The 25,367-nt window shown below is 34.0% G+C and overlaps 3 protein-coding genes across 3 annotated transcripts; all 3 read right to left on the bottom strand.

The window, feature by feature from the left end:
• Positions 1-2,285: 2,285 nt before the first annotated feature.
• LOC126697197 (serine carboxypeptidase-like) lies at positions 2,286-5,929 on the bottom strand. Its single transcript, XM_050394081.1, has 9 exons — positions 5,557-5,929; positions 4,925-5,093; positions 4,611-4,730; positions 4,233-4,376; positions 3,987-4,137; positions 3,737-3,825; positions 3,042-3,300; positions 2,784-2,917; positions 2,286-2,651 (listed from the first exon to the last, which is right to left on the bottom strand). Exons 1-9 carry the CDS (start codon positions 5,886-5,888, stop codon positions 2,520-2,522), a joined length of 1,530 nt encoding a protein of 509 aa, XP_050250038.1. The 5' UTR covers positions 5,889-5,929; the 3' UTR covers positions 2,286-2,519.
• Positions 5,930-10,220: 4,291 nt separating this feature from the next.
• Positions 10,221-19,254, bottom strand: LOC126697193 (vacuolar protein sorting-associated protein 24 homolog 1-like). The gene is made up of 7 exons (XM_050394079.1): positions 19,189-19,254; positions 15,516-15,654; positions 15,192-15,268; positions 14,494-14,596; positions 11,562-11,683; positions 10,618-10,812; positions 10,221-10,533 (listed from the first exon to the last, which is right to left on the bottom strand). The coding sequence occupies exons 2-7, from the start codon at positions 15,625-15,627 to the stop codon at positions 10,453-10,455; spliced, it is 690 nt and encodes a 229-aa protein (XP_050250036.1). The 5' UTR covers positions 15,628-15,654; positions 19,189-19,254; the 3' UTR covers positions 10,221-10,452.
• Positions 18,292-23,715, bottom strand: LOC126697196 (uncharacterized). Its single transcript, XM_050394080.1, has 5 exons — positions 23,470-23,715; positions 21,313-21,464; positions 20,149-20,236; positions 19,189-19,255; positions 18,292-18,759 (listed from the first exon to the last, which is right to left on the bottom strand). Exons 1-5 carry the CDS (start codon positions 23,481-23,483, stop codon positions 18,706-18,708), a joined length of 375 nt encoding a protein of 124 aa, XP_050250037.1. The 5' UTR covers positions 23,484-23,715; the 3' UTR covers positions 18,292-18,705.
• Positions 23,716-25,367: the final 1,652 nt, after the last annotated feature.

The following is a 25,367-nucleotide window of genomic DNA, read 5'->3' as shown; positions in this document are numbered from 1 at the left end:
CCTCACTCTTAGCAAACCCACTCTTTGAAGTCCTCAAAAGTATTAGCTAATGGCCATTTAGGCCTATTTCCAAAATGCACAATTTTGATGGCAAAAGCCTATGGCAATGTTGTTCAAGTTGGGGTTTGGGTTCTTTCTTGGTTTAATTATCCTATGGGAAGATTCAATACTTGATTTTGATTGCAAATATATTTGATTTCACTCATTGGAACTTATATCTGTTGTATTTAGTCATTCTGTTGTAGCACATTTTTATCACGTTTGCTGGATCAATTGTTCTGCTGTGGTATTTTTACTTGTTGTACTAGTTATTCTGCTATAGCACCTTTTTTATTATATTTACTGTGTTAGCTATTATACTAGCTAAACCTTTTCTGCTGAAACTTTCCTATTTCTTTGTTATTACGTGTTTTACTTTTGACGTGAACTAATCATTATCCCATCATAAGTATATATACATATACATTGTAGCTTATGTTCTGCCATATATTTTATATATGTAAATATGAATACATATATGTATATATACGCATATATATATATATATATATATATATATTTGAGAATATGCTAACCCATTTAAACTAACATTTATTTGATGGTATTTTCTTTGGATTTTAGATTTGTTTATGTGCAGGAAGTAGAAAAGTATTTCTGCAGTAAAAAAAATGAAGAGTAGTCATTCATGTTGCAGAAAAGTGTAGAAAGTTTTACTACACAACAGAAAATGTTACTGCACAGCAGAAAGCTTTACTACTCAGTAGAAACCTTTATTGCACAGCAAAAGATTTTATTGCATAGCAGAAAGTTTTATTACACAGCAAAAAGCTTTACTGCACAGCAGAAAGTTTTACTGTGCAACAGAGGATTTTATTGGACAGCAGAAAGTTTTACCGCACAGCAAAAAAGTCAGTCCTATGGCAGAAACTGAAGAAAAGTTCCTTCTGTGGCAGAAACAGAGGATAAGCCTACTTTGCAACGTCTTCCCTTGGACTTGGACTCAATGTTTGCGCACAAACTAGCAGCGGCAGAATGGTACTTTGGAGCCCATTCCACGGAGCGCTAGGCCCAATTTCCTTCTTAGAAAAAGCCTAGACTAAGCGTTGTCCAATAATATTAAGACGCATGTTTAAGGTACAAGAAATGTAAAAAGAACCCTCGACAAATGTTTCTAACTCATAAACCTCTCCCAGTAACAAAATGTTCTACTCGTGAAATTTTCATGGTATTGGTGGCTAAAGTTATCCATCGAGATCCGTTTCAGTTGTATACTTTTATATAGTACTCCATAATGCTAATGAGATATTCTAGCATCTAGTGCAGGGACAACCTTTTCAGATGACTAAGCAAACTTGGGGTTCGAGTACATAGAGAGAGAGACTTAATTTTAACCTGACTGGTTAGTTGTGACTTGTGAGAAATGGCATTCGGGCTAGAAGAGTGTTTGCTGGTAAATTGATAGGCTCACACTCGAAATGCTAAAGCCATTGCATTTAAGACATACATTGATATATACATGAAATTGAGGTGGAAAGTTTTGGGAGAAGAACTGATACCAAATTGTGCCAATCATGAGGTAGCCCACCCCAACATATAAATGGTCCGCAAAACATTAACCTCTGTAGTCTGGACCCCGCACGTTAAGATCTCAACTGCATTTGTTTTAGCAGAGCAAGATCTTTTCTACAACCTATAATCTACTACCCCCTCTTCCTCTTCCATCTCATCTTTCCTGATTTTCCTCCCCCTTCTCGTCTTTTCTCTATACATAAAAATAGAGAAGACACAGAGAAAGAGGGGGAAAATGAGAATATAGGGAGATTAGCAGCAGAAATTCAAGGATTGTTTCCCGCTCTGGCATTGGGGGAGAGAGAGAGAGAGAGAGAGAGAGAGAGAGTATTCAGATGGGTTTGTTCAAGGTTGTGTTCATGGGCTTCAACCTGGTAGTTTGTTCAAGTTCTATCAAAATTGACAGGATTGACATACTTGGTCTACTGCGCATCACAGAAGTACCATCCATAAGCAAATAACCATCGACCTCATGGTGATATCAGATGGCTTAGCACAAAGCCGTAATTGGTTATCAATGCAGAAAAAACACAAAACAGACTTTTCTTTTGAGAAATTTGAAAAAACACAAAACAGACTTTTTGTTTGAGAACTTCGTCTACATCCACTCCCCTTGAATGACCACATGATGATGGTTGAAATGTCTTGCAGGTCAAATTACAACGCAGAACAATAGACAAACTAGAAAAAGAAAGAATATACAGAAGCATATCAACTATACAAACATTAGGCATCATATTCTCATTGGTTATTGTTGAGAAATCTTCAAAAAACGTCAAGATACCACATTATCTAGAGACTAGAGTTCTTTTTCATACCAAAGTTGAGGTGTGCACAAATATTTACAAGCATAGTAAGAACCCAAGGAAACAATATACTGATTTGCTCTGACATTGAGGTCAAACACAGCTCTGTATAAGATAACAAAATAAGATGAAAGAAGGAGGCAATCACATCTCAGCAATCAATATTCCAGTATCATCAGATGGCACTTCAGAAAGTTTGCCCTGAGTCCACCTTGTCAGCATCTCTAATGCAGCTTTGGGCTGGTCCATAGGAACCATGTGACCCGCATCATGGACCTGTTTATTGTTTACATATATCACACAACTATGTCAGCACTGGCAACCAACAATTAGCCATTGGTAGGTGAGGTGTGCGTGTGGTGTGTGTGTCTGAGAGAGAGAGAGAGAGAGAGAGAGAGAGAGAGAGACCTTAAGGAAACTGAGAGGTCCATGGCTTTTCAGTACTCCAGCTGTTGAATTATTGACTTCAAATTGAACTTCAGGGGATGCTACAAAATTTTTCTGACCAGACCATTCCATAGCATGAACCCATCTTGAGTTACCTACTCAAACAAAATTATAATCCAGGCTTGAATCACATCCAATACAATTGTTATTGGTAATTCTTTAACACATTAGATTCCTAACTTAGAACATGCTGGTTTTCCATTAAGCATAAAAGCTTACCAAGCCAGTTGCATATGAGATCATATTCTCCAGCATACACAAGCAATTTGATTCCATCCTCAAGAAGTGTAGGAATACCCACTTCGAGATTCCTCATCCAGTCCACCAACATGGCCTGATACACTGTAGGGCTACACGACACAAAGTCTAAATCCCCAACTCCTAGTGCATCCCTAACAGATTCCTGGTTTAGGAACTTATCCATGTTTGAGAAATCATAACAGAGGGTCCCCTCACACTTCTTTCTAATGTCATAATACTGCAAAGTAAAAATATTAATGCTTGTCAAATTTGAGGTCTATCCAGGTGTCAGAATGCACATAGTTATGAAAATCAAGAGGTAAGGGAAATATGCTTATGTTTCAGGAAAAAAAAAAAAAAAAAAAAAAAAAAAAAAGGAATTATGCTTATGTCACAAATAGTCTATATTTTCAGGTCTTAAGTCTCATTGTCTATACAAAAAAAAAAAAAAAAAAGGGGGATATTCCCATCTTCTACAAACTCTTCTGTTTGAAAAAATCATTCTTTATATTTTTCATTAAAAGGAAATTGTCAAATGCTAAACATGTTAAATTAAGAATTGAAAATTTAATTACTCACCCCCCCCCCCCCAAAAAAAAAAAAAAGAACTGACAAATTGCAGTACCATGATCAGACTTAAAGCACTAAATGAAGAATAGAATGAGTTATCTTACATTGATACCGCCAGCAAGGGCCATGATGCTACTGAATATAGTATTGCAAACAAAATATGAAGCCACACAAGAGATTGTACCATCAGTGCCTGAAAAAAAAAAAAGTTTAACCACAGTGTAGAGAGAGAGAGAGACAAAAAAGCAGTAGTAGCCAACCAACAAGAGGCTACAATGCACAAGCACAAATGAAAAGATCAACACAGTATCAAATTTACATTAGGGGATATGCCAATCTAACATGCAAACATACCACAAAGCTTGATCGCGGTTTCACAGACCGGAATCACCTTGCTAATGCGATTGTAAGCAGTTTTTGAAATCAAGCCCATGTCCAGTGCATAATCAGTGTAAGCTTTATATTGGATTGCAGGGTCAGTAAGTCCATTACCAATGGCAAATCCCTGTTAACCATTTAATTTCAGGTCAGCTGCTCAGGAAAGTTAAAAAGACCAAGTATAAAATCTAGATTATGTTATATCAGTCATCAGTGACAGACCTTTAGGTTTATATGAATTCCTTCGTTAGCTTTGTTTCCACGGTGAACTCGAGCAGCAAAGGCAGGGATGTAGTGCCCAGCATAAGATTCCCCAGTTATGTAGAAGTCATTCTCTGCAAATTCAGGATGCTCCGCAAAGAAAGCCTGATATCATAGAAAGAGCTCATTGAGTCAAAATAATACTCACGTACAGTTACAACACGGTTTTTTATTCTCTCTCATCTCAACAGTGTTTTTCTTAATAATAATCCCAATGATGTAAAGTCCAGTTAATTCTCTCCTTACAACATTATAATACACAAACGAGTCAATTGAGAAATTTTTTTACTGAATTATCTTTCTATCACAATAACTTTTATTATGAATAGACAGACACACCTGTAAGAAGTCATAAAGGTCATTACTAACACCATCTTCATTGTGACGGATGTCGCGTTTATCAGAAGTATAACTAAAGCCAGTCCCAGTTGGTTGATCAACATAGAGGAGGTTTGATGCCTACAAAATCAGCAAACGAATTTGTAAATTCTCTTCTAGATAGAAGACTTGAAATGTAGACAGTGGCTACATGTCAAAAAGGGAACACCCATCTAATTGTTATACAATATTAACACTTTCATATTAGCTTAAACTAATACAACCTATAACCATAGAAATAGAATCACATCTAAAAGTACAAAGAAAATAGATACCTTGTCCCAACCGTACTCGTTCCACACAAGAGACATGTTGTTTGCAATAGAAAAAGGACCATTTTCATAAAACATGGCCAATTCACTGCTACATCCCGGCCCTCCGGTCAACCAGATAACAACAGGGTCTTTCTTGTTGGTGCGCGATTCAAAGAAAAAGTAGAACAACCTGAAAAACATCAAACCAAATACTAAGAAACAGTAACCAAGTACCCAAAATTGACACTTACGTAGAAACAAACATGAATAAAATTTTATTACAAACAGCTAAACTACCAAAAAAAAACCTTGATGATCAACTAAGACCTTAATTCCCTTTAAAGTAATAATATTTCACTATTTCCACATGTGAGACTTTGCTATCGAATCAAATTCATTTCCTAAATCGCCTACACATACCAAATTTAAATTGGGTTTGTCCTATAATTTGAAAACAAACAAGCATTGAATTAACACATATTAGGAAAAAATTAAAGAAACCCAGTAGAGTAATAAATCACTGATTTGTTTGAATTAATAGTAATGATCAGATTAAGATAAGAACAAAAACTTTACGGTTCTAAAACTCGCATAATTACATGAAAATACCAATCAGAGACCGTTAAGGAAAATCTAGGGTTTAGAAGATTGACCTAGCGGCATGGGAATGCTCGATATCGTAGTAGCCAGCGTGGTGGCCCAAATCGTCGACGGTGACTCCGGAGCCGACGAGGTCGGGAAAAGCGAACCGTTTCTCGACGATCTTCTTGGGTTCGGCGGCGGCGGAGGAGAAACCTGGACGGTCGACGACGTTGATTTCGGTCTTGGGGAACAAATTGAGGTCTCTGATAAACTTCTCGGCTTGGACCGATGGCAGGTTCGACCGAGATATATGAAGGTCCTCGTTGAAGTTGATCGAGGAAGAGAGAGAGAAGAGGGAAAGGAAAGTGAATAGAACAGAGAGAGAGATTTTTGAGGACTCCATTTTTGTAAGTTTTTTTTTCTTCTCTGAAGAGAGAGAGAGAAATGGAAATGCTTATATATATATATATATTTGTGAGTGAGAGAGAGAGAGAGAGTACAGGTCACCTGACTCACCTGTTACTGGTGAGGTGGCGGTAACTAAGTATCTAACGGTCTACTTCATTCGTGGGCTGTTAGTTGCGGGAGAGTCGGTCTGGGTCGGTTTATAACATACGAAACGGACGAGTTTTTTCTTTGAGAATTTGACTATTCTTTTGGTTACGTAATTCTCTATTCCACACCTAAGAATTCCTTAGAGTGATCCAACATACTGGCAAAAGTTTTGAATTCAGATTTTCTTTTTTCAGTACTCATAATATTTTCATAATAAATTCTAATGGTTGTTACTGGTTATAATTTGAAATCATTACTAAAATTACTTTTTTGTCCGGCAATAACAGAAAGTAACAACACTTTACTTACGAGAAATTATACCGTTCTCAAAGTAGACAACGTCATTTATCCCTTATTCGGCTATTCTACTTAAAGACTCTTATTCATTTAAAATTGTTAAGTAAATTTAACAATTTTTTTTTATTATAAACTAACTAAAGTTTTCAATAATTTTAAACATGTAAGAGTTTTATAGTAAAATAATGAATAAGAGACTATAATTTTTCCTCCATTAAAATTTGCTATGAAAATATGATAGTATAATTTTATTTTTATTTTTTGGGTTTAAAGATATTTTTGGGGGGTTGGTAATGGTGGTGACGTGGAGAGTGGAGGAGAAGCTGCTTTGGGTTGCAGTTGCGGGAAGTAAAGGATGGAGGGATCACGTGTGAAGTGGGCTACTGTTAAAAAGAATGCACGTAACTAATAAGCTTTGGTCTAAGAGATTCCGTTTTGGGTCGTTGCTATCTAAAGCTGAGAGAACTGTCTTTTGGCAGTGGAGTGGGCGAGAAGGTCGGTGCTAGTCTGTGTGAGATATTAACTAGGGAAAGGAAAAAAAATGCTTTTCATGACGTACCTTGCTTTGCTTTTTATTAAAGAAGTTAAAAAAGGGAATGTTATGTTTGTTTATTTATTACGTTAAAGATTCTGTTTTTCCTGCCCACTTTATCACATTTTAAGATGCTTCACAGTTCACACCGAAAATGGTTGTAGAAACATATAATCGGAAAGTAAAATTTATTTTTAAAATATTAATTGATATCACTAATAAAATTGAAAAAAAATTGTAGAATAATATAATTGTCATATAAAATGAAATAGAAATGTTAAATTGTAATTTATTTTTCAAACTTGGTTTAATTTGCTTAGTTTCTCTTGACGATTTTTCATATTTTTGAATCTGTTTACCACTTTAAGATTTTTTTTTAATGCATAAATGCACTTTTAATTTCTATATTTTACATTTTTCTATTTTGGTCCCTACAATTTGTTTTTACTATTTTTAGTTTCTAAATCAATTAACGCCTGATATTTAGGTCATTTCCATCACCCAACTAATAGCAAAAGCTGACGTGGCCGACGGGGAATAAAAAAATAATATAATCACACACATTAATTAATTAATTAAATTAAAAACAAATATTAAAATAAATAAATAAATAAAAATACTCATTAGTTTTTGGGAAGAACATGATTGTTAATAGTCTTCATGTTCTACTTCTTCTTCAGAACATGAACTTCATGTTCTTCACCCAATCAAGACAAACCCAACTAGCCAACATTCATAATCAATCTTAACACAAAAAATTCTAACACATTCAACATTGAAACCTCTAGTAAATCAAACCCATAAATCCAAGAAATAGAACCATAAACCCATAACCAAAGAACTAGAACCTAGATCAAAGAACTCTTTCCCAGAAAATTTCTTTCAAACCAAACACTAAAAAAATTCACATCTAAAAAACTGATGCATCATAACATTTTCTTTCCACCCAAAACCATAAATTTTCTTATAAAACAACACATGCACACAAACCCAGCCAATTCGGCTCACAATAACAACAAACCCAACCAAACTCATAAATTTTTCTTGAACAATCATCAACATTTTCCCTAGAAAATCAAGATTTTTCTTTCAAACTAAACACTTAAATAACTCACATTTAACAACACAAACATAAACACAAACCTAGCCAATAAACTTAAACACAAACCCAAAAATTTTCTTTCCACCCGAACCCAAACTTAGAAATTTTCTCTACCCAAACACAGAAAAATCTAGCCACCACCTCCACCGATCAAACCCAGCCAACAAACATAAACACAAACCCAACCAACAAACTTAAACACAAACCCATAAATTTTCTTTCCACCTGAACCCCTCAAGCTATGGCGTTGACTCGAGAACGGTTTTGTCATGGAGAAGCTCAAGGTTGTCATCACCCTTGCTAAGAGAGTGAGATCAAGAGGTAGAGATAGAGGTTTGGAGAGATTTGATCGGGACTGTGGAATAGCTTAGAGAGAGGAGAAGAGAAATTTTTTTTTTTTGATAAGTGGAGAAGAGAAATTGGTTTATACAAATTTGTTGGGTTTTAGTTAGGAATTGTAATTGGAAATGGAATTGGAAGAAAGAGATGGTTTGAACATGTTTCCAACTAGATTGGGGAAAAAACATGTTTTTCTGAATATTTTAATGAAAAAGAAAATTTTCCGAAAATTTTGTTTTTTTTTAACTTTGTTCAAGATACTTTTTAGATCTTAATTTTTGTGATTTTTGGGTTTTAATTCTGTTTTTAAATTTATATACTGATGTGACATTTTTAATACCAAAATAAAACTTATTATTATTATTTTAATGTTTCTAAATGATTTTTAATTCTCTCCATCAGCCACCTCAGCTTTTCTTGTTTTTTTTTTTTTTTTTTTTGAGAGAGAGTTTCAACCTATGGCGTCCGCTCCTGATGATAGCTAATTATCATCAGACCAAGACACCAATCAGTTTTTGGTGTAGGCGGGGATCGAACCCCAGATCTCTTATACAATCATCAGAGACTTTACCAGTTGAGCTAACTGGAACCCACTCAGCTTTTCTTGTTAGTTGGTTGACGGCAATGACTTAAATGTCACGCGTTAATTGGTTTAGGGACTAAAAGTGGTAAAAATAAAATGTAGGGACCAAAATTGAAAAAGTGCAAAATGTAAGGACTAAAAGTACATTTGCACCTTTTTTATTTATTTATTCATGATAACTTAATTACTCAAAATAAATTAAGAATATAAATCAATGTAAAAGTATTAAAAGTATAACATACAGCTAAAAAGATGTTCTTAGATTATTATTCGTTGCGAACAGCCATAAAGTTATCTATTATTCGTTATAAATTGCCATGAAGTTGAAAGTATATATGACTATAAGGACACCAATTTGTATAAGTAGAAATTTGTAAATATTCATTGAGTAGGAAGGAAGCGTGTATTATTGATAGAGAATTGTAAGTATTCATGATTTGTCATGTTACATCCTCTCTTCCTATGTAAGAGGTGCAAGCCAATTGTACAAGGCAACGAAATTAACAAGACTTTTTCTTTATATAACTTCCTTTCCCCTCTGTCTAAGCAAGACTCTTTTTTTTGTTTTTGTTTTTGTTTTTGTTTTTTTGCTATGTACTTTGTAGGAATTTCCTCGTACACGAAATTAATGTGATTTACAAAGGCCACCATAACTAAACAACAAAAGGAGAAAAACAAATCCAAAATTCAGTCCAGTAGTAGAAGCTATGTTTAGTAGCCTTAGCTTTGAAGCATCAAATAACTCTAATTTAGGTTTATGGTTTAAAAAAATTATTATTAATATTATTATGTGTGTTTTTTTTTAATTCCCCATCACAGAGCCTTTTCTCTCTCCCTCTCTTGTAGTTTTGGTTGGATTTTGGTTTGTGTTAATACTTAGTTTTTTTGAAAATAAAAATTTGAGTTTATATTAAAACACAATCTACATAGATATAATATCATGATTGAACTCTCATCATTAGTGAAAAAACTATAATGGTTGAACTTGAATGCTGAAAATTCCTTATATTTGAAGGCATCAATATTCAAGATTGTGCCAATTGGAAAACATTGTGTATTAAGTAGCATAAAAAAGGCAAGCACCAAAGTTTCCAACCTAGACCACAAGGTGCGGATGGATTAAGAAAAAAAATCCAATATTTTCTATAGTGTTTTTCAATTATAATTGTTTGTTATGTCAAGAAATGCCAAGTGCCAATTCTTACATCAGAGACCCCAACTCACACATACGCACCCGGGAAAAAAAAATCCTTAATTCAGAAAAGGAAAGAAAGGCAAGAAGCTGTCGAATAAAGCAAAAACAGATAATCAGATAAAAACTAGAAGATTTCAGAAATTCATTTTTATTAAAAAAATAAAAATTTTGTTAGTATTTTTTTTAATATCATACACGAGATAGCATATAATGGCCTTTGCTAAAAAAGTATCATCTGTTCATAATATGTTAAGCTGGGTTTGAAGCCCTAATCTCAAACAGAACAATGGGCTAGAACCCTAATGATACAAACCCCTTTTTCTCTAATACTTTAGTGGCTAAGCAATGAAAACAATTGGAGAAATTATGATCTCACTTTAGCAAGCCGTGCTCTTAACTCTTCCAGCTCTTCCTCATCGTCTGCTCCCTCAGCAATAGCTTCTTCCTGTGAAAATCCATACGGATCAGTTCCTTGGTTTCGTTAAAAAAAATTCACGTAAAGTTATGAAGAGAGTAATTTTCCACATACTTCTTGTGAAGTACTAGCTCTCTGGGCAGGTAACTTTGTCCTCTCCTTCCTGACAGCTTCTGGAAGCTGTGCAGCCGTCTCACCAGCTATTTCAGTCAGGACCTTATCAACTTCTTCTTCAGTTTCTTCTTCTATATCTTCTGAATCCAATGCAGTGTCAACAGCATCATTCACAAATTCTTCAATCACTCCTGCCTGAATTAAAAAATAAGTGTCACTTCTAGAGAATTCAAGAACATATGACAAAAGTGAATAATTAAAAGAAGATCAAAACTGGTGCTTGACAGTGAACATTCCGAAACCTTAGTATGTAAAAGGTCACTCCTTGACACCTTATATCACAGGGACCCAAATTAAAGGGTGTGTCTGACTCATCTTTTTGCATATCATTGAGAGAATTGAGCAATACTTTATTCATTCTCACATGAGTAAGTTAGATGGCCAAGAGCCTTGTAGCTTAGTGGCATTGCTTGGTCTCCTTTATGAGGAAGGCCAAGGTTTGAATCCCCCCCTCCCCACTTGTTGTAACAATTTAATTATATAAAAAATGATTATATGTTAAATGACATTTGAAAACAGTCAAACTTTGCAGGATACATAACAAACATTCTTCTAATAAAAATGATATCTTCTCAGCCAAAATGTTTAATATGTAAAACAAGAGAAGTCTAATCACATAAGCTAACATAAGGAGCATACAAGATTGTAACTCCAAACAACATTAGTTAAGCCAGATTGAGCACTTAGCGCATTAAGTGCAGTCAAAAGATATTCTAACATGCCATTAAAACCACTCCCAGTGGAAATTAAAATGGTTATACACTGAAATAGTGAACATCAGAAGAGCAAAACACAATAGTTTTCTTCCCACTAGAACTGTCAAAAAGTATCATTCTTACCAATAAAGAATTTGAATGAATACTTGTTCAAAGGTGAAGAGATACCTTGGTCATTTCTTTGCTAAATTCTTGCATTGTGGCTGCCACTTCCGGAGCTTTCATGAGGTTATTGACAAGTTTCATGACCTCTGCACTCTTGGACAAATGACCAACAGTACGAGAAATTGCTGCAAGTTTCATGGCACATTGAATTTTTTATTTCACTGAAATTATTTCAAAATATTCTTGCAAAAAAACTAAAAACAAGCAAACACAGAATCAATGAGAACACAATACAATTATAATTAAAAGAGATTGCTACGAGTGTGACAAAGCCTTTCACTGCTGACATCACATCCATAGACCACAACATAAATTTACACATAAAGATGGTAAGGGGTTCTGAATTCTATTTGTATGTTTAGTTTATAGAATATCTAAAGAAAAAGTCATTAGTGAAAATCTCCATTTATTCACATAAGTCATTGCTTATCAGCAATAAAGTCAAGTTCATTGAATATGACTTTAACCATTAAGCAGTGGCAAAAGAATTTCTTTGCAGCAAGTATAGTCATAAACTAAATGGTGGACTTTGAGACTTTCCTTCAACAATCAATTTGTAGGCCAGTCACAACACAATTATACATGTTAGTTGATCTCTATATTTCTTTCTCCCTTCTTTCTTCTTAGTTTGTTTTCTGAAGAGAAACAAAGGAAAATTTTCATATTGGAGTAAATTTCTTTCACTATTTTAGAGATGTCATATCACAAACATGCAAGAAGTGAATTCTTTCTTAAACCATATATTGACTCCAACAAAATGGTTTCGTCTAAATTCTACCTACTACACCCTCTAGTTCAAGTTTGTTATTTGTCCTTGAATAAACTATCATAAAAGATGTCTAACAGCATGGGTTGCCATCAGTTGAGAATTTACACTCCTGTACTGATCAGGTATTATATCACCAACACATGGGAACATAGTTTGCCCATTCTTTTCGAAAACCATTCTTACAAAATCTAGCATTGATGTACTAAAATTCTTAAGCAACATGTTAATTTTTACCTTATTGTGAAATGTAAGTCCTCCAAAAAAGAAAAAGAAAAGAAGAATATGGAGTAATTTTCTTCAGTTGTAAGTCACAAACAAGGTTCATCAACTTGATGCTTAAAAACGAGGTAATGTCTATTTTCACATGACAATATACATGCTAGGGATGGCGATGGGGTGGTGCGGGCTCAGATCAAAGGTGCCATGTCCCCTCTTCAAGGCGGGAAAACCCGTGTGGGCAGGAGCGGGCCAGGTCAGATTTAGGTGGCTTTGGAGGTATTTTGTCATCCCTAATGAGTTGGCTTCAACATTAATGGGGTAGAGATGAAACACAAAGGAGAAGGATAGTCATGAGAACGCTAAGGGAGAGAGAGAAAGCAAGAATTTAGGGGGATAATAATAGAATATGTACCAAAAAAAATTATAATTGTAAATAGATGTTCAAAGAAAATTATATATAGGAATGCAAAAAAAGATTAAATTATATATAAAAATAATTTAAATATATATTTTAAAACATTATATACACACACACACACATTTGGGGCAGGGCGGAGTAAGATGAGGCTGATGGAGTAAATCCCGCCCCTTGCCAGTCACCTCTTTGCAAGGATGCACGGACGCGGCTCCCAAGCCGGCGCACCCGCGTCCGACGCTGCGGGACGCGGCGACGCGGGAGGGACGCAGCAGACCGCGCGTCCGTCCCGCGTCGTGCCGCGTCGCGCCACGTGGCGGATCCGACTCGGGCCGACGCGGCCGAAATCGGGCCGAATCGGTCCGTATCGGCCGGCGACCGATACGGCCGAAACAGGCCGGAATCGGCCAAAACATGCCAGAATCGGCCGAAACAGGCCAAAATCGGCCGTGAAAATCGCCAGAGAGGCCGAAATTCTGGCCTCAGATGCGTTTCTTGCCTTATTCTTTCTTTGTTTTGTGAATCAAGTATATTAATGTGTTTTTTAAGAATATTTTAATAGTAAAAATATATAAAAAATATAAATAAAAATATTTTTAATAATTTTTTAATCGCCGAGTCCCGCCGCACCCGCACCCTACTTTTTCAAAAATTGCCGAGTCCCGCACCCGCACCCGCACCCGCACCCGCACCCGAGTCCCGAAACGCACCCGTGCTTCATAGCCTCTTTGGGGCTGAGAAAACCCATGCAAGGTAAAGTGGGGCAGGGTGGGTCAAGCGGAGTGGAAATTTTTGCCATCCCTAAATTACATGCTTGCATTGAATTTAGAACTTGATAACAATAAGGGCTTCACAGTGAGGGTTATTACAGGGTTCTACTTGGCAATGATGACCAATCTTTCCCTTGGAAGAGCATACAGAAATCAAAGATTCCATATAGAGTTGCTTTCTTTAGCTGGACTGCCACTTTGGGGAAGATCTTGACAATTGACAATTTATGGCAAAAGAAAATGTGGCTTTTGGATTGGTGCTATATGTGTAAATGCAATGGGGAATCAGTTAATCACCTTTTACTGCATTGCCCTATTGCTATAGAATTATGAACTATGGCTTTGGGTTTATTTGGAGTTTATTGGGTGATGCCAAAGACTGTTGTGGATTTATTTAGCTTCTTGGCCAGGTCACTTTAGACGCCCCATCGGAATGGACTTTTGTGGATGTCTGCTCCACATTGTTTGATGTGGTGCATATGGAGGGAGAGGAACAATAGGAGCTTTGAGGACACAAAAAGGACTATGCCTGACCTTAAATTGTTTTTTCTTAGAACCTTATTGGATTGGATGTCAATCATACATAGTCATTCTTTATGTTCTGTTATTGTTTGATTAGATTCATGTAATTTGCATGTGATTATTTGGTCCCCTGCTGTATACTCCATGTATACGGGAGTGACTCTATTTTTATATCAATAAAGATTGCACTACTTATTAAAAAAAAATTACAAATATGTTCAGATAAGTTAAGCAACATACCAACACTTTCTCCAAGGTGCATTGAGATTGAATTAAGTTGGGCTTTATTCTCGTAAAGGCGATTCACAGCCTTTCTTGACATCACAATTTCCTTTGCAAGTGCCTGGATTTAATATACATGAGAATTTTGAATGTAAAATAATGGAAAAGATGAAAGCTCAATTATAACATAGTAACAGTAGTAGACATTCAGTGTAAGGTGAACACCCAAGCATTCCATGTGGCTAAACCTAAACTGAGATGCACATGCCCGCATAAAAATTGAACTTAGACACACATGCAAGAGGGCCATAATACTCCATCAGTCCTTTCATTTACTCTTGCAATCAGAACAGTGTTACTCCTGAAACCAAGAAAGAAAGAACACGGGCAAAAAGACCATCTGGACCATATAATTAACTGCATTTCCTTTCAAATACATAACCTGTTCATAACCCACAAATCCTTCAAGGAATCTATGACTTTAGGAACTTTATGAACTAAGGAACAAACTAAGACAACACTGATAGACTTTGAGAACACATCAAACATACGAATCCTCGATTCTTCTAACAAATCTTAAGTCATCATAACAATTCATTATTTCCAAAGTCCCAGATCTTATATAAATATATATACCCAAAAAAAAAAAAAAAAAGTTTTAACAATAAATGAATAATTGAACCATCAGGGAAAAAGCAATAAAATTTATAAATTACCTTTGCTGAGCCCATGTCATTTCTCTTTGCAGCCTCTCTAATTGCTTTATGCACACTCTTCTCCTCTCTCTGAACATCTAAAAAAACCAACCCAAGAAATTTTTTTAGACAAAAAATTCAACATCAAAACACAAAATCAGACAACCCCATCAATCTAAAAATCCAATCTTTGAAACCGATTAAACCAAAACAAACAAACAAACAAAAAAGTTGACGAATTCAAACAAAATTCATTAATTTCAACAACAACAAAAAAAAACCCATAAATCAAAATTTACATTACTTAACAAAAAAAGAGAGAGAAAGAGAAAAAAGAGAACATGCCTCTGATTTGTCGCTCGATGTTGCGGCACTCTTGGCGGAGGCGTCGCTGCCAACCTCTCAATTGCTCTTGTGGGTTAGCTTTGGGCTTTAACACGCTCTTAAATTTGTCCATTTTTTTTTGTTTTTGTTTTTTCTATGCCTTTCAAAGAAAAGTGAAGAGAATTCAGAACTCAGATGAACTAACTAAAAAAAAAAAAATAATAAAGACCTTCAGAAGATGATATTCTGCTTTGGATCAAAACTCAAAGCATCTACTCGTTCTCATTTTCCGTGTTTGTTTCCTAGGAAAAGTCTGCGTGTCCTTCTGCGGTAAAAAGAAAAAGAAAAAAAAAAAGTCTAGCCGGGGTCCAGGGGTGGCTGCGTTAGAACGATGTCGTTTGCAGCTTAACTTTTTTTTTTTTTTTTTTTTTTGATGGGTTTTGCAGCTTAACTTGGTTATGAAGCAACTACGCCGTTTTGCTACTTTACAACTTGCCATGTTTGGTTCCATGAAATTTTTTTTCTGGCCATAAAATATTTACACCCCCCCCCCCCCAACAAAAAAAAAAAAAAAAAAGTTTTCAAGTGATTGGTTGTGTCTCTGAAAATGGGATGAAAAATATATTTTTTATTTTTAAATTTTCTCATTTTCCAAACACAATAAAAAAAGGAACATTTTAGATAAAATATATTGTGATTGGGGACCGACGATGGTGGCCACCGATGGCAATGGTGACCAAGGACGATAATAGGGATGGGATTGGAGGTTTAGTTGATAAGTTTTGAGTAAGACAGAAAATAAAAGTGTAAACTGTATTCCACTATAAGTGCCTTTATTTTATAGTCAATAGGAAAACAATTTCCGGTTAATCAACATTTTCAATTACTATAATAAACACTTGTAAATGCAGAAAATATTTTTTCAAAATCAATTTCCATCGAACCAAATACAACCTTTTTTTTCCCCCTTTTTGGTGCTTTTCTATGGTAGCCTCTGTAATTTATTTTTGAAGGAATAGAATCCAATTCAATCATAACATGGTGTTAATCTCCATAATTCTTTCATTAATATTAATATAAATTAAAGGTTAAGAAACATTGGAAATAAAACAATTTTAATCCTAGTGAATATCATATCACATAGATACCGTTTAAGATCTATTGATAAGCCTACTAGTACTAACGTAATATATATATATATATATATATATTTTTTTTTTAATTTCAAACTTTCTCACACATACTTACTATCTTACTTCACTAGTTCACTTGCGTCCATCGCAACACAAAAATAAGAGAGAATCTGTGAAAGTTGGTTATTGGAAAACATATCAATTTTATCCAATTTGTGAAAGAACCAATTTCAATAATTCTAACTGTGTTAAAATTTTGATTTTGAAGAAACTATTTTTTCACTCCGATATAAATTCAACTCGGTTTTGGGTTTAAAAGTTTAGCAATTTAGACTTCATATATTCAGCTAAGAGATTTATATTATACCAAACTCAAGAAGATTGCCTGATCATTATCGACATGGATACTGCTTTTTTATGGGACCTCGTCTTGAAGGTTTAAGGTTGCTAAAAGATGATTGGGAACATTGTTTTCACACCACAGGTAAGGGATAGGCAATCCAAACTGCCCATTTGAATGTGCTGGGCAAGGTTAAGGACGTAGGAGATTCAAAATGGCCCTCCTTAGTCCTTACTATAGACCATTTTGGGATTTGATAATTATATCACAAGATTTCAGATTTAATCCATTTGAGCCAATTATCTGATGATATACATACTCTTTCTATCTTGTACAGTGTTGAATATTATTATAATTTATGCCATATAACAGCCTATAGTGACTAGTGAATCAGTGATGACTAAGTTCGAAGATCTTTTTCTAATAAATACAATAGTATTTAAAATATTTAATGTTCACTTTATAAAAATTGTTTTTTATTATAAGACACCAAGAAATTTTTTTTTTCGTGTAGACAATTCAAACTCAGGCCTCTTATCTATCTATCTACATTATTAATAACAGGATTTCTGGTTTAATTTTTAATATTTTGTATACTAAAATACCCTCACACAAATTCTTAAACTTTTTAAAATACCCCTATCTTTTAGTTAAAAAATTTTAAATTAAAAAACACAAACAAGTTAAAAGAGTAATTTACTATTCTTAAGTTTTAGACTTTTTCTTTTATCTTCTCCATTTAGCCTAAAGTTTTTTTTTTTTTTTTTGGCATTTAGACTAAATTTAAGACACTATCTCAATCTCATCTTTAAACATTATTTCACGTTATCTTCCTAGTTACTTATATATTACTTTTAAACATTATAACACTAAAAAAAACACAGTTATTTATATATCACTTTTAAAAATTATAACACTAAACCAAAAAAACAAATAAATAAAAAAGAGTATTATTGCACACGCAAAGAGCGTGTGATGAGCTTGGTTTGATGAGAAATTTTTTTACTAGTTGAGCTACTTGGAACTTACAAAACCATGCTAGTTATAAGTTGTGCAATTATCCAAAATTCAGGTTGAGATCATCAGGCTCGGACTAATATTCGTTAGCTAATCCAAAAGAATTGCTCAAAACCAACGCAAACTAAGTTTTGACAAATTTATTCAAACTTTTTAACTTATGTCACTCTAAAAATGAACAAAAAATAAATCGTTTTACTAATTGTAGAGTTTACGTGGCATCCTAGAAAAAAAAAATGGAAGGGTTTGAAAAAATCAATTAAGTAAAAACAAATTTTTTTACACTACTAGCAAAAAAGACTAAAGAGACAGAATAACATACTTCTAAGATTACAAATAACAGAACTATGTTAAAAAGATTACAAATAACAGAAGAATTACAAAGCGTGTTCTAATAGGTAGTATTTTCCTGATGATGCAAGTGACAAATACAACACAATTTCCATCAATGGTAAAAGCTGAATGAGATACATTAATATCTGAGAGCTATAATTCAGAGCTATAATTTTCAATAAAATGTGAACTTTATAATTCTAGAGGAACACCCCCCCACCAACGTGGGGACTTTCTAAAAAATCCGACTATATGAGTCGTGTTAATTCGAAGTAAATGGAAGAATAGGCTACAAGAAATAGACTGTGTAATTGGAATGTTAAGTGTTCAAGTGTATCCACCTTCCATCAGTCTCCATTCCATCACTCAAACACTATCAATTAGCTATCTAGTCATAAAGGCCTTCATCATACCAAATATCAACCAAGAAGTCTACCATCTCCTGCACAAGCGACCAATCAACCAGATTCACATAAACACTTCCAAAATCATAGGCACGCGCACAATTAAGGTGGCAGTTATAATACACTCTAGACATCCCCTGTCCTAAACTGTAACTACAAATTATTGGTTAGAAATATTTTTTGGGGGGTAAAATGGGTAACTCGGAATCAATTTAAAGACATAAATGTGATCTCAGCAGTCAGCACCAAAAAGAATAAGTTATGTAATGATGTGATCAGTTCTATCTTTGCTCTCATTTTAATTTTCAAAGCTTCAAATCTAAGTCTCTTGCTCTCCCCCCTCTCTCCCTAACACACACACAACAAACACGTGCACATCAGCACCCTGTGCTGCTGTTATAAATAAATAAATATTCAATACAAGAACATGACATGCATGTATGAATTGTGTGTGTTGAGAAGCTTACAGGTAGAGGAATTCGCTCGGGAAAAGGCTCATTAGTCAAGAGCAGATCTTCATATGCCATGGACCAACTGAAACAATAAATTTTCCAGATATCTTTCAATCATGTAACTACAGAAAAATGACATTGGACAAAGACTGTGATGGCCAGAAATATTGTAACAGACCCAAAAAAAAAAAGAAAAAGAAGCAAATATAAGGGATTCAAACCCCTGGCTTGGTGGTTCACAGCCATGTGCTCTAATCCTTTAAGCTACAAGCCCTGCTCTATATCTCAGAAGTACCCTAAAAGATGTGAAAGCACATCTCACTTTATAAGAACATTATTTTCAGAGGTGTGATGTGGAAAGGAGTTTCATAATTGGGTTTTTGAACAAGAGGACTTCTTCATTTTTCTCATGTGTGTGTATGTGTATATATATATATATATATATATATTTTTTGTAGGTATGTAAGCAATCTTTTTTCCTAACCTAATCTGCAACAGGATCCTCATTTTATGACACTAGGTCTGATAATGAAGATGAATAAAAAAAATCTCACCAATAAGAAAAAATAAAAGAAAAAAAAAAATAGAGAAGCCGAATCATCCTTTTATTTTTGCTAGTGCCATATATTTTGCTCACAGTTGGTTTCAAGCCCAAGAAAAGGAGGAGGGTTGTGGTAGGTTGACGGCTAGCGTAAAATTTAGTCACTCTATTATGAATCACCCTTTTGTTTATACTCACTACCTTTGCTTCCAAGAATTAAGACCAAAAAGGTTCTTTCGAGTTTGCAAGTCCACAGATTTTAGTTCAGGCTTCAGAATAACACATCCCTCAATCTCAATGACTATTTGCTTATGATTCTAAAAAAAGAAGACTATTTGCTTAAATAGTAAAATATATAGATAGTATAATATTTTTAACATTGACTACTGTCACTGATCCCATTGTATCAACGAAGCATTGGGAAAAGTATATACCTTATAATTGGGTCCTTTGCCTTTCTTTTTGGTCGTCGAGATGGATCCCCCACCCACTTTCTTCTACTCTCTTGCCAGGCAATTGCAGCTACATCACACATTCAGCCCGATTACTCTTCAGAGAACAATATTTGAATAATGAATTTCAGTAATTATAAAAAATATTTTGAAAAATACAGAATAGAAAAGAAAAGGAAAGAGTAAAGTGCACTCTTGGTCTTCATAATAATGTTGCTATTTCGTGCTTATTCTTTCGAATGTAGCAATGTTACTCTTCAATGTTTAACTTCATTTCAATTTCACTCTTTCATTCAAATATGTTTTTTGTAAGTAATAATATTCATAAATATGTTTTGGTCAAGTTAACAAAGTTAAGTCGTAAGAAAGTCATGTGAATGAAATTTCCATTTAAGGAAGTCATAACAGAGTTATGCCAATTGGCCCACATCAATAGAATTTTGTTTATATTTGTTTATAAGCAATCAAAATTTATTAGGAAAAAGAAAAAAAGAAGGCAAAACCTTAGTATATGGGAGGTTTACAAGAAAGAAAAGAAAAACTAGGATCTAATTTTGCATTGATCTAATAAATCCCAAACAGAGCAAATATTAGCAGTGTGAGCTTCCTAACAATAGCACAATGTCGAAAGAGATGGATAATTGTCTCCCCATTTGGTTTGCACATATAACACCAATCAACAATGATTATCTTGCTCATGGGGTGCCAGAAAGCAACTCCTCTCTAGCAATTAACCTGCATGTATTGCTGGAAACTGCACCCTCTCCCACATTAATTTTGATCATTGAAGGATTTGGATCTCCAAGTCTGATTATGTACAATCTCACTTGTAACTTTTTGTGAGAATATGGCAGGCTTGGTTCTCATGGAAGACTAGCTATTGAGTTTTGGTAAGGGAAAAGTGACAAAAATGGGAAGCTGTACAGTCACATTGCTAACATATGACTTAACTCCAATACCTTTTTTTAAATGTATTTGGACGGGACTAAATTAAAACAAAGCTAGAAATTGGAGGACAACATCACTGCAATTGACAGACTAGGATTATCCAAAGAAAAAAAATGATACTACCTTGTTTTATGTTTTAACTTTTAACTAGCATTACAAAACCCTTCAGCACAAGATCACCCAAATCAAGAGTCTTACCATGATTGACATATACGGAAGTGCCCATATCTTTTTCTTTGGACTGATTTTCTTTATCAGTACATGTAGAATGCTCTGAAGGTTGTGTTCTATTGCGACGGAAACTTCCAGTATTTTGCTCCATTGTCTCTGAACTGAACGAACATTCCCTTCTGCAATGACACAATGGAAGTTGACAACAGTTCCTTTTAAGAAGCCATCTTAAGGTTCTATCAACAGAAATGGCCATGTGGAATACAGGGACGTGACAAAACAGCTAATGCTCAACATAAAGTAGCTCTTCAGTGCTATGGACATGTCAAGGAAGGAAAGAAAGAAAGAAAGAAAGAAAACAATATGGATAATCTTAACATGAAAACTATACATGTTAGTTGACATCTCCTAGCTTCATAATTTGAAATTATGAAACTTGGGAAACTTGATAGATTCTCCCAAAATGAGAAATTCATGAATCACACAAAACATAAATTTTACATATGTTTGATTCCAATTTTTCATATTAATTTCTAAATATTTTCACAGAATGTGCAATTTAATTGCAAACATCACAAGAATTTCAACAGAAAAGACAAAGATGACATGAGCTCCATCTTATGAACCACATTTTCCTTATTAGTAAATTCATAGTTGTTATTATTTCTCAACAGTATGCAAACTTGTAATTAAGCTTAACGACATATTAACACCCCCCCCCCCCCCCCCCCCCCCAAAAAAAAAAGAAGCACTAACCCCACTACTTATCCAAAACAACAAAAAACCAAAAAAGAAAGAAAATGCCAATGCCAATGGCAACAGCTATTACGCCTTCATTGGCCAAAGGAAATGCTTAGTACTATTTTTAAAAGATAATCATTCACAAAGTTCATTTCTACCTCTATCACTGACTCCCTCTTCATTTACTTTCCCAGAAATTGGTTTTTACTTTCAGTAAGAACTTCCATCCAAACAGGTATCACTGTATCAGTTCACTGTACCTTATAATCTGATTTTCATCAAATTCCAAATAGATAAAAATGACTCCCTAGGCCACTCAATACCCCATATTTTGGATCAAGTGTCAAATGTCCTGAGAGATAGAAAATTTCTAGAGATAAAAATCAGACTTAGAAGGTATTAAGCTACTTCTCAATACAACAAGCGCATCGTCCATTGTCACACTGCTAGTCTCATTATTATACTCTCTACAACCATGTATTTTCTTTATCTCAGACACCCATGCATCTCCACAATACAATCTAGACCATCACTCATTGTCCAATCAACCTCTACTACTTGCTAAAGATAGAAAAATAATAACTTCCCAACAAGCAACCGCAAGCATTAATTTTCATACTTTCTATCTTCTATCAACTCTGGCACATTCAAATGCAAGAACCCATTTCCTTGTTTGACACAAGCACAATTTATGGTAGAGCTAAAGCTTTCATTACTCTCCCCATCTATAACTACTAAAAAAACTTGACAATCATTGCTTGTTCAACACAGATCCAAATGTTAGATAAACATAGCGGATTTCCTTTTCAACATAACCCATACCATGTGAACCAAATTAAAAAAATAAATACAAATTAACCCATCAAAAAAAAAAAAAAACTTGTTATACCATACCCAATTACCCATTCATCGCTGGGCTAAGATTCTACACAATTTCTTATCCAAAATGTCAAGCATTATTTACAAAACCAAATTGAAGAATTATTTTATTCAAGAATTCATCTTTTAGCTTCCAAGATGCAAAGCATAAATCTTTATTCCTTTACCAAATTGATTCAGTAATCTTGAATCTCAAATTTCTCAATCTCAACTTAACATTTAACTTCATTTACGTTACTGAAAAAATTACCTGAAAAAACAAAACTTCTGCAAGAAAAACGAAGAAGAAAAGGAAACATCACAAAGATTACACACAACAGATTTAACTCTTAATATTAAAAATAAAAATAAAAATCTAAAAACAACAAGTACGAGCCTAAACCCATGATTCTATTTCAGGGTTTTTGCAATGCATTTAACCATAATAGTTAAAAATCACACAAACCCATATCATATTTATACACAAACCTTATACTAGTGAAGCAACAACTTAATAATAATAATAATAATAATAACAATAATACTATAACCAAAAAAAAAAAAAAACGGAAAATTAAGCCATACCTTGTCGTGCACATTTTACAGAATCATTTTCTTTTGCAGAGAAATTGATACAGAGAGAGTAGAGAGAAGAGATTTTAGAGAAATGGGTTTGAGTGATAATAGGAGACAGAATTAGAATTAAAATGTAGAATTTGTGAATTTCTTTGTATGTTTCGTGTTTTGCTTGCGTTTTGTGTTTGTTAACTTTGTTTTCCACAGGCTTCTGAATTCTATGTGCCCTTCTGACGTGGATGTGTCTGGAATTGGATAAGTAGGCCATATATAGGTATTTATATCAATTGGAATGGCAGGAATACCCTCAACCTACGTGGAGAAAAAATGCAAAATTTAACGTAACGTCAGAGGACAATTTGGTCATTTCGCGTTACAAAAGGGAAGAACCTTGCTTGCATTTGGGATTTCAATATTTTACTTTAAAAAAAAAAAAATCAGTTTTTATGTATTTTATTATTGCACGGCCAACATCTATGCTGCATGCCTATCAAAATAATAATAATAATAAACATCTATGCTGCATGTTTTTTCTAAGACCAAGCTCTTTTTTTTTAAAAATAATTTTTCTAAGATCAAGCTAATATTAAACAATCTTATTTTTTAAGGCAAATAATAAACAATCAAAAAGCTATAATAAAGTTCTTCTAACAAAAAAAAAGTTATAATAAAGTTAGTCTTTTACTCTTTTTCTCAAAAGAAGAAGAAGAAGTTATAATATATTTTGTCGGGAATTTCTTTTTCTAGGGATATTTGCTGCAGAAATGAAACCAAACCTTCAATCCTTGATTTCAAAGCTTGTTGGACCAAACTCTTTCACTCAGTTTAGCTTGTCTAAGCCTATAAGCTTAAATTTCTCTTGTAAAATTATAACTAAGTTATTGATTTCAATAGTGAGATCCCTTTTAAAACATTTTATTGCCTTATTTAAGATGCATTTGTTCTAGGAAGGTGCTTACGGTAGAATTCCATAATAGTTCAAGAAGTTGTCCATAACTTTGAGATCAGAAGGAAAGGGAGAGAGATGTTGGGGATCAAGGTGGATATGCAGTATGCCTATGATAGGAATGAATGATTTTTTCTTTTGTTAGTTGTACTATCCATTCCAAGTTCAATACATGTGAAAAATTTGCCAAATTTCATTTCACAAAGGTGTGTAATGTTGAATAGAATTTAGTCATCTAGAGGTTTAAGACAAGAAAATCCCCTATCTGCAATAACTCTTGCATTTAGGTTAGTAGTTGTGGTTGCATTGCAACCAAGGAAAGGTTCTCGAGGGTAGTTGTTGAAGGGTTGTTGATGACACGAGCTTTCCTCTAGTGTTGTGAGTCTTGTGACTAAGTCTAACTCATCCATCTAACTAGTTTGACGTTATTTGGGTGAATAGAGATAGGAATGTGGGGCTCATTTACTATCTAGGTGGGCTTCTCATTGTATTGTAATTGGTTGTGTGATTTCAGAGCAGTGGAGGCCATCCATGAGGAATGTTGTGTTTAAGCCCTTGCTTTTTTTGAGAGTGCATAGGTACATAAACCCCCATTGTTGTTTTCCTTGTTTTATTATTAAAAAAAATCATAATAATAAATAAATAATAATAAGTTTAGAGACGTAACTTTTCATAAATGAAAAAGATTGTGGAAAATTTTGTATCCCTATTACTACTCAATAAAAATTTCAAAAATAGTTTGCTACTTGTTTTGAAAAGAAATATTTTTTTTATTAAAGTAGAAAACAATGTGAAAATGACATGAATTATCAAATCATATATTTCATCTACTATACTATATAATAAAAAAATGGGGTCTTAGAAACCATGGTTGTGCCAAGTGACTATTTTCCCTCTCATTAATTATTAAAATAGTTTATCTTAGTTTATAGTTTATTACCAAAATATCAAGTGATTTATT

This window comes from Quercus robur, chromosome 8 (assembly GCF_932294415.1).
Source record: "Quercus robur chromosome 8, dhQueRobu3.1, whole genome shotgun sequence".
Classification (NCBI taxonomy): Eukaryota; Viridiplantae; Streptophyta; class Magnoliopsida; order Fagales; family Fagaceae; genus Quercus; species Quercus robur.
This window is presented reverse-complemented; position numbering and strand designations above follow the sequence as displayed.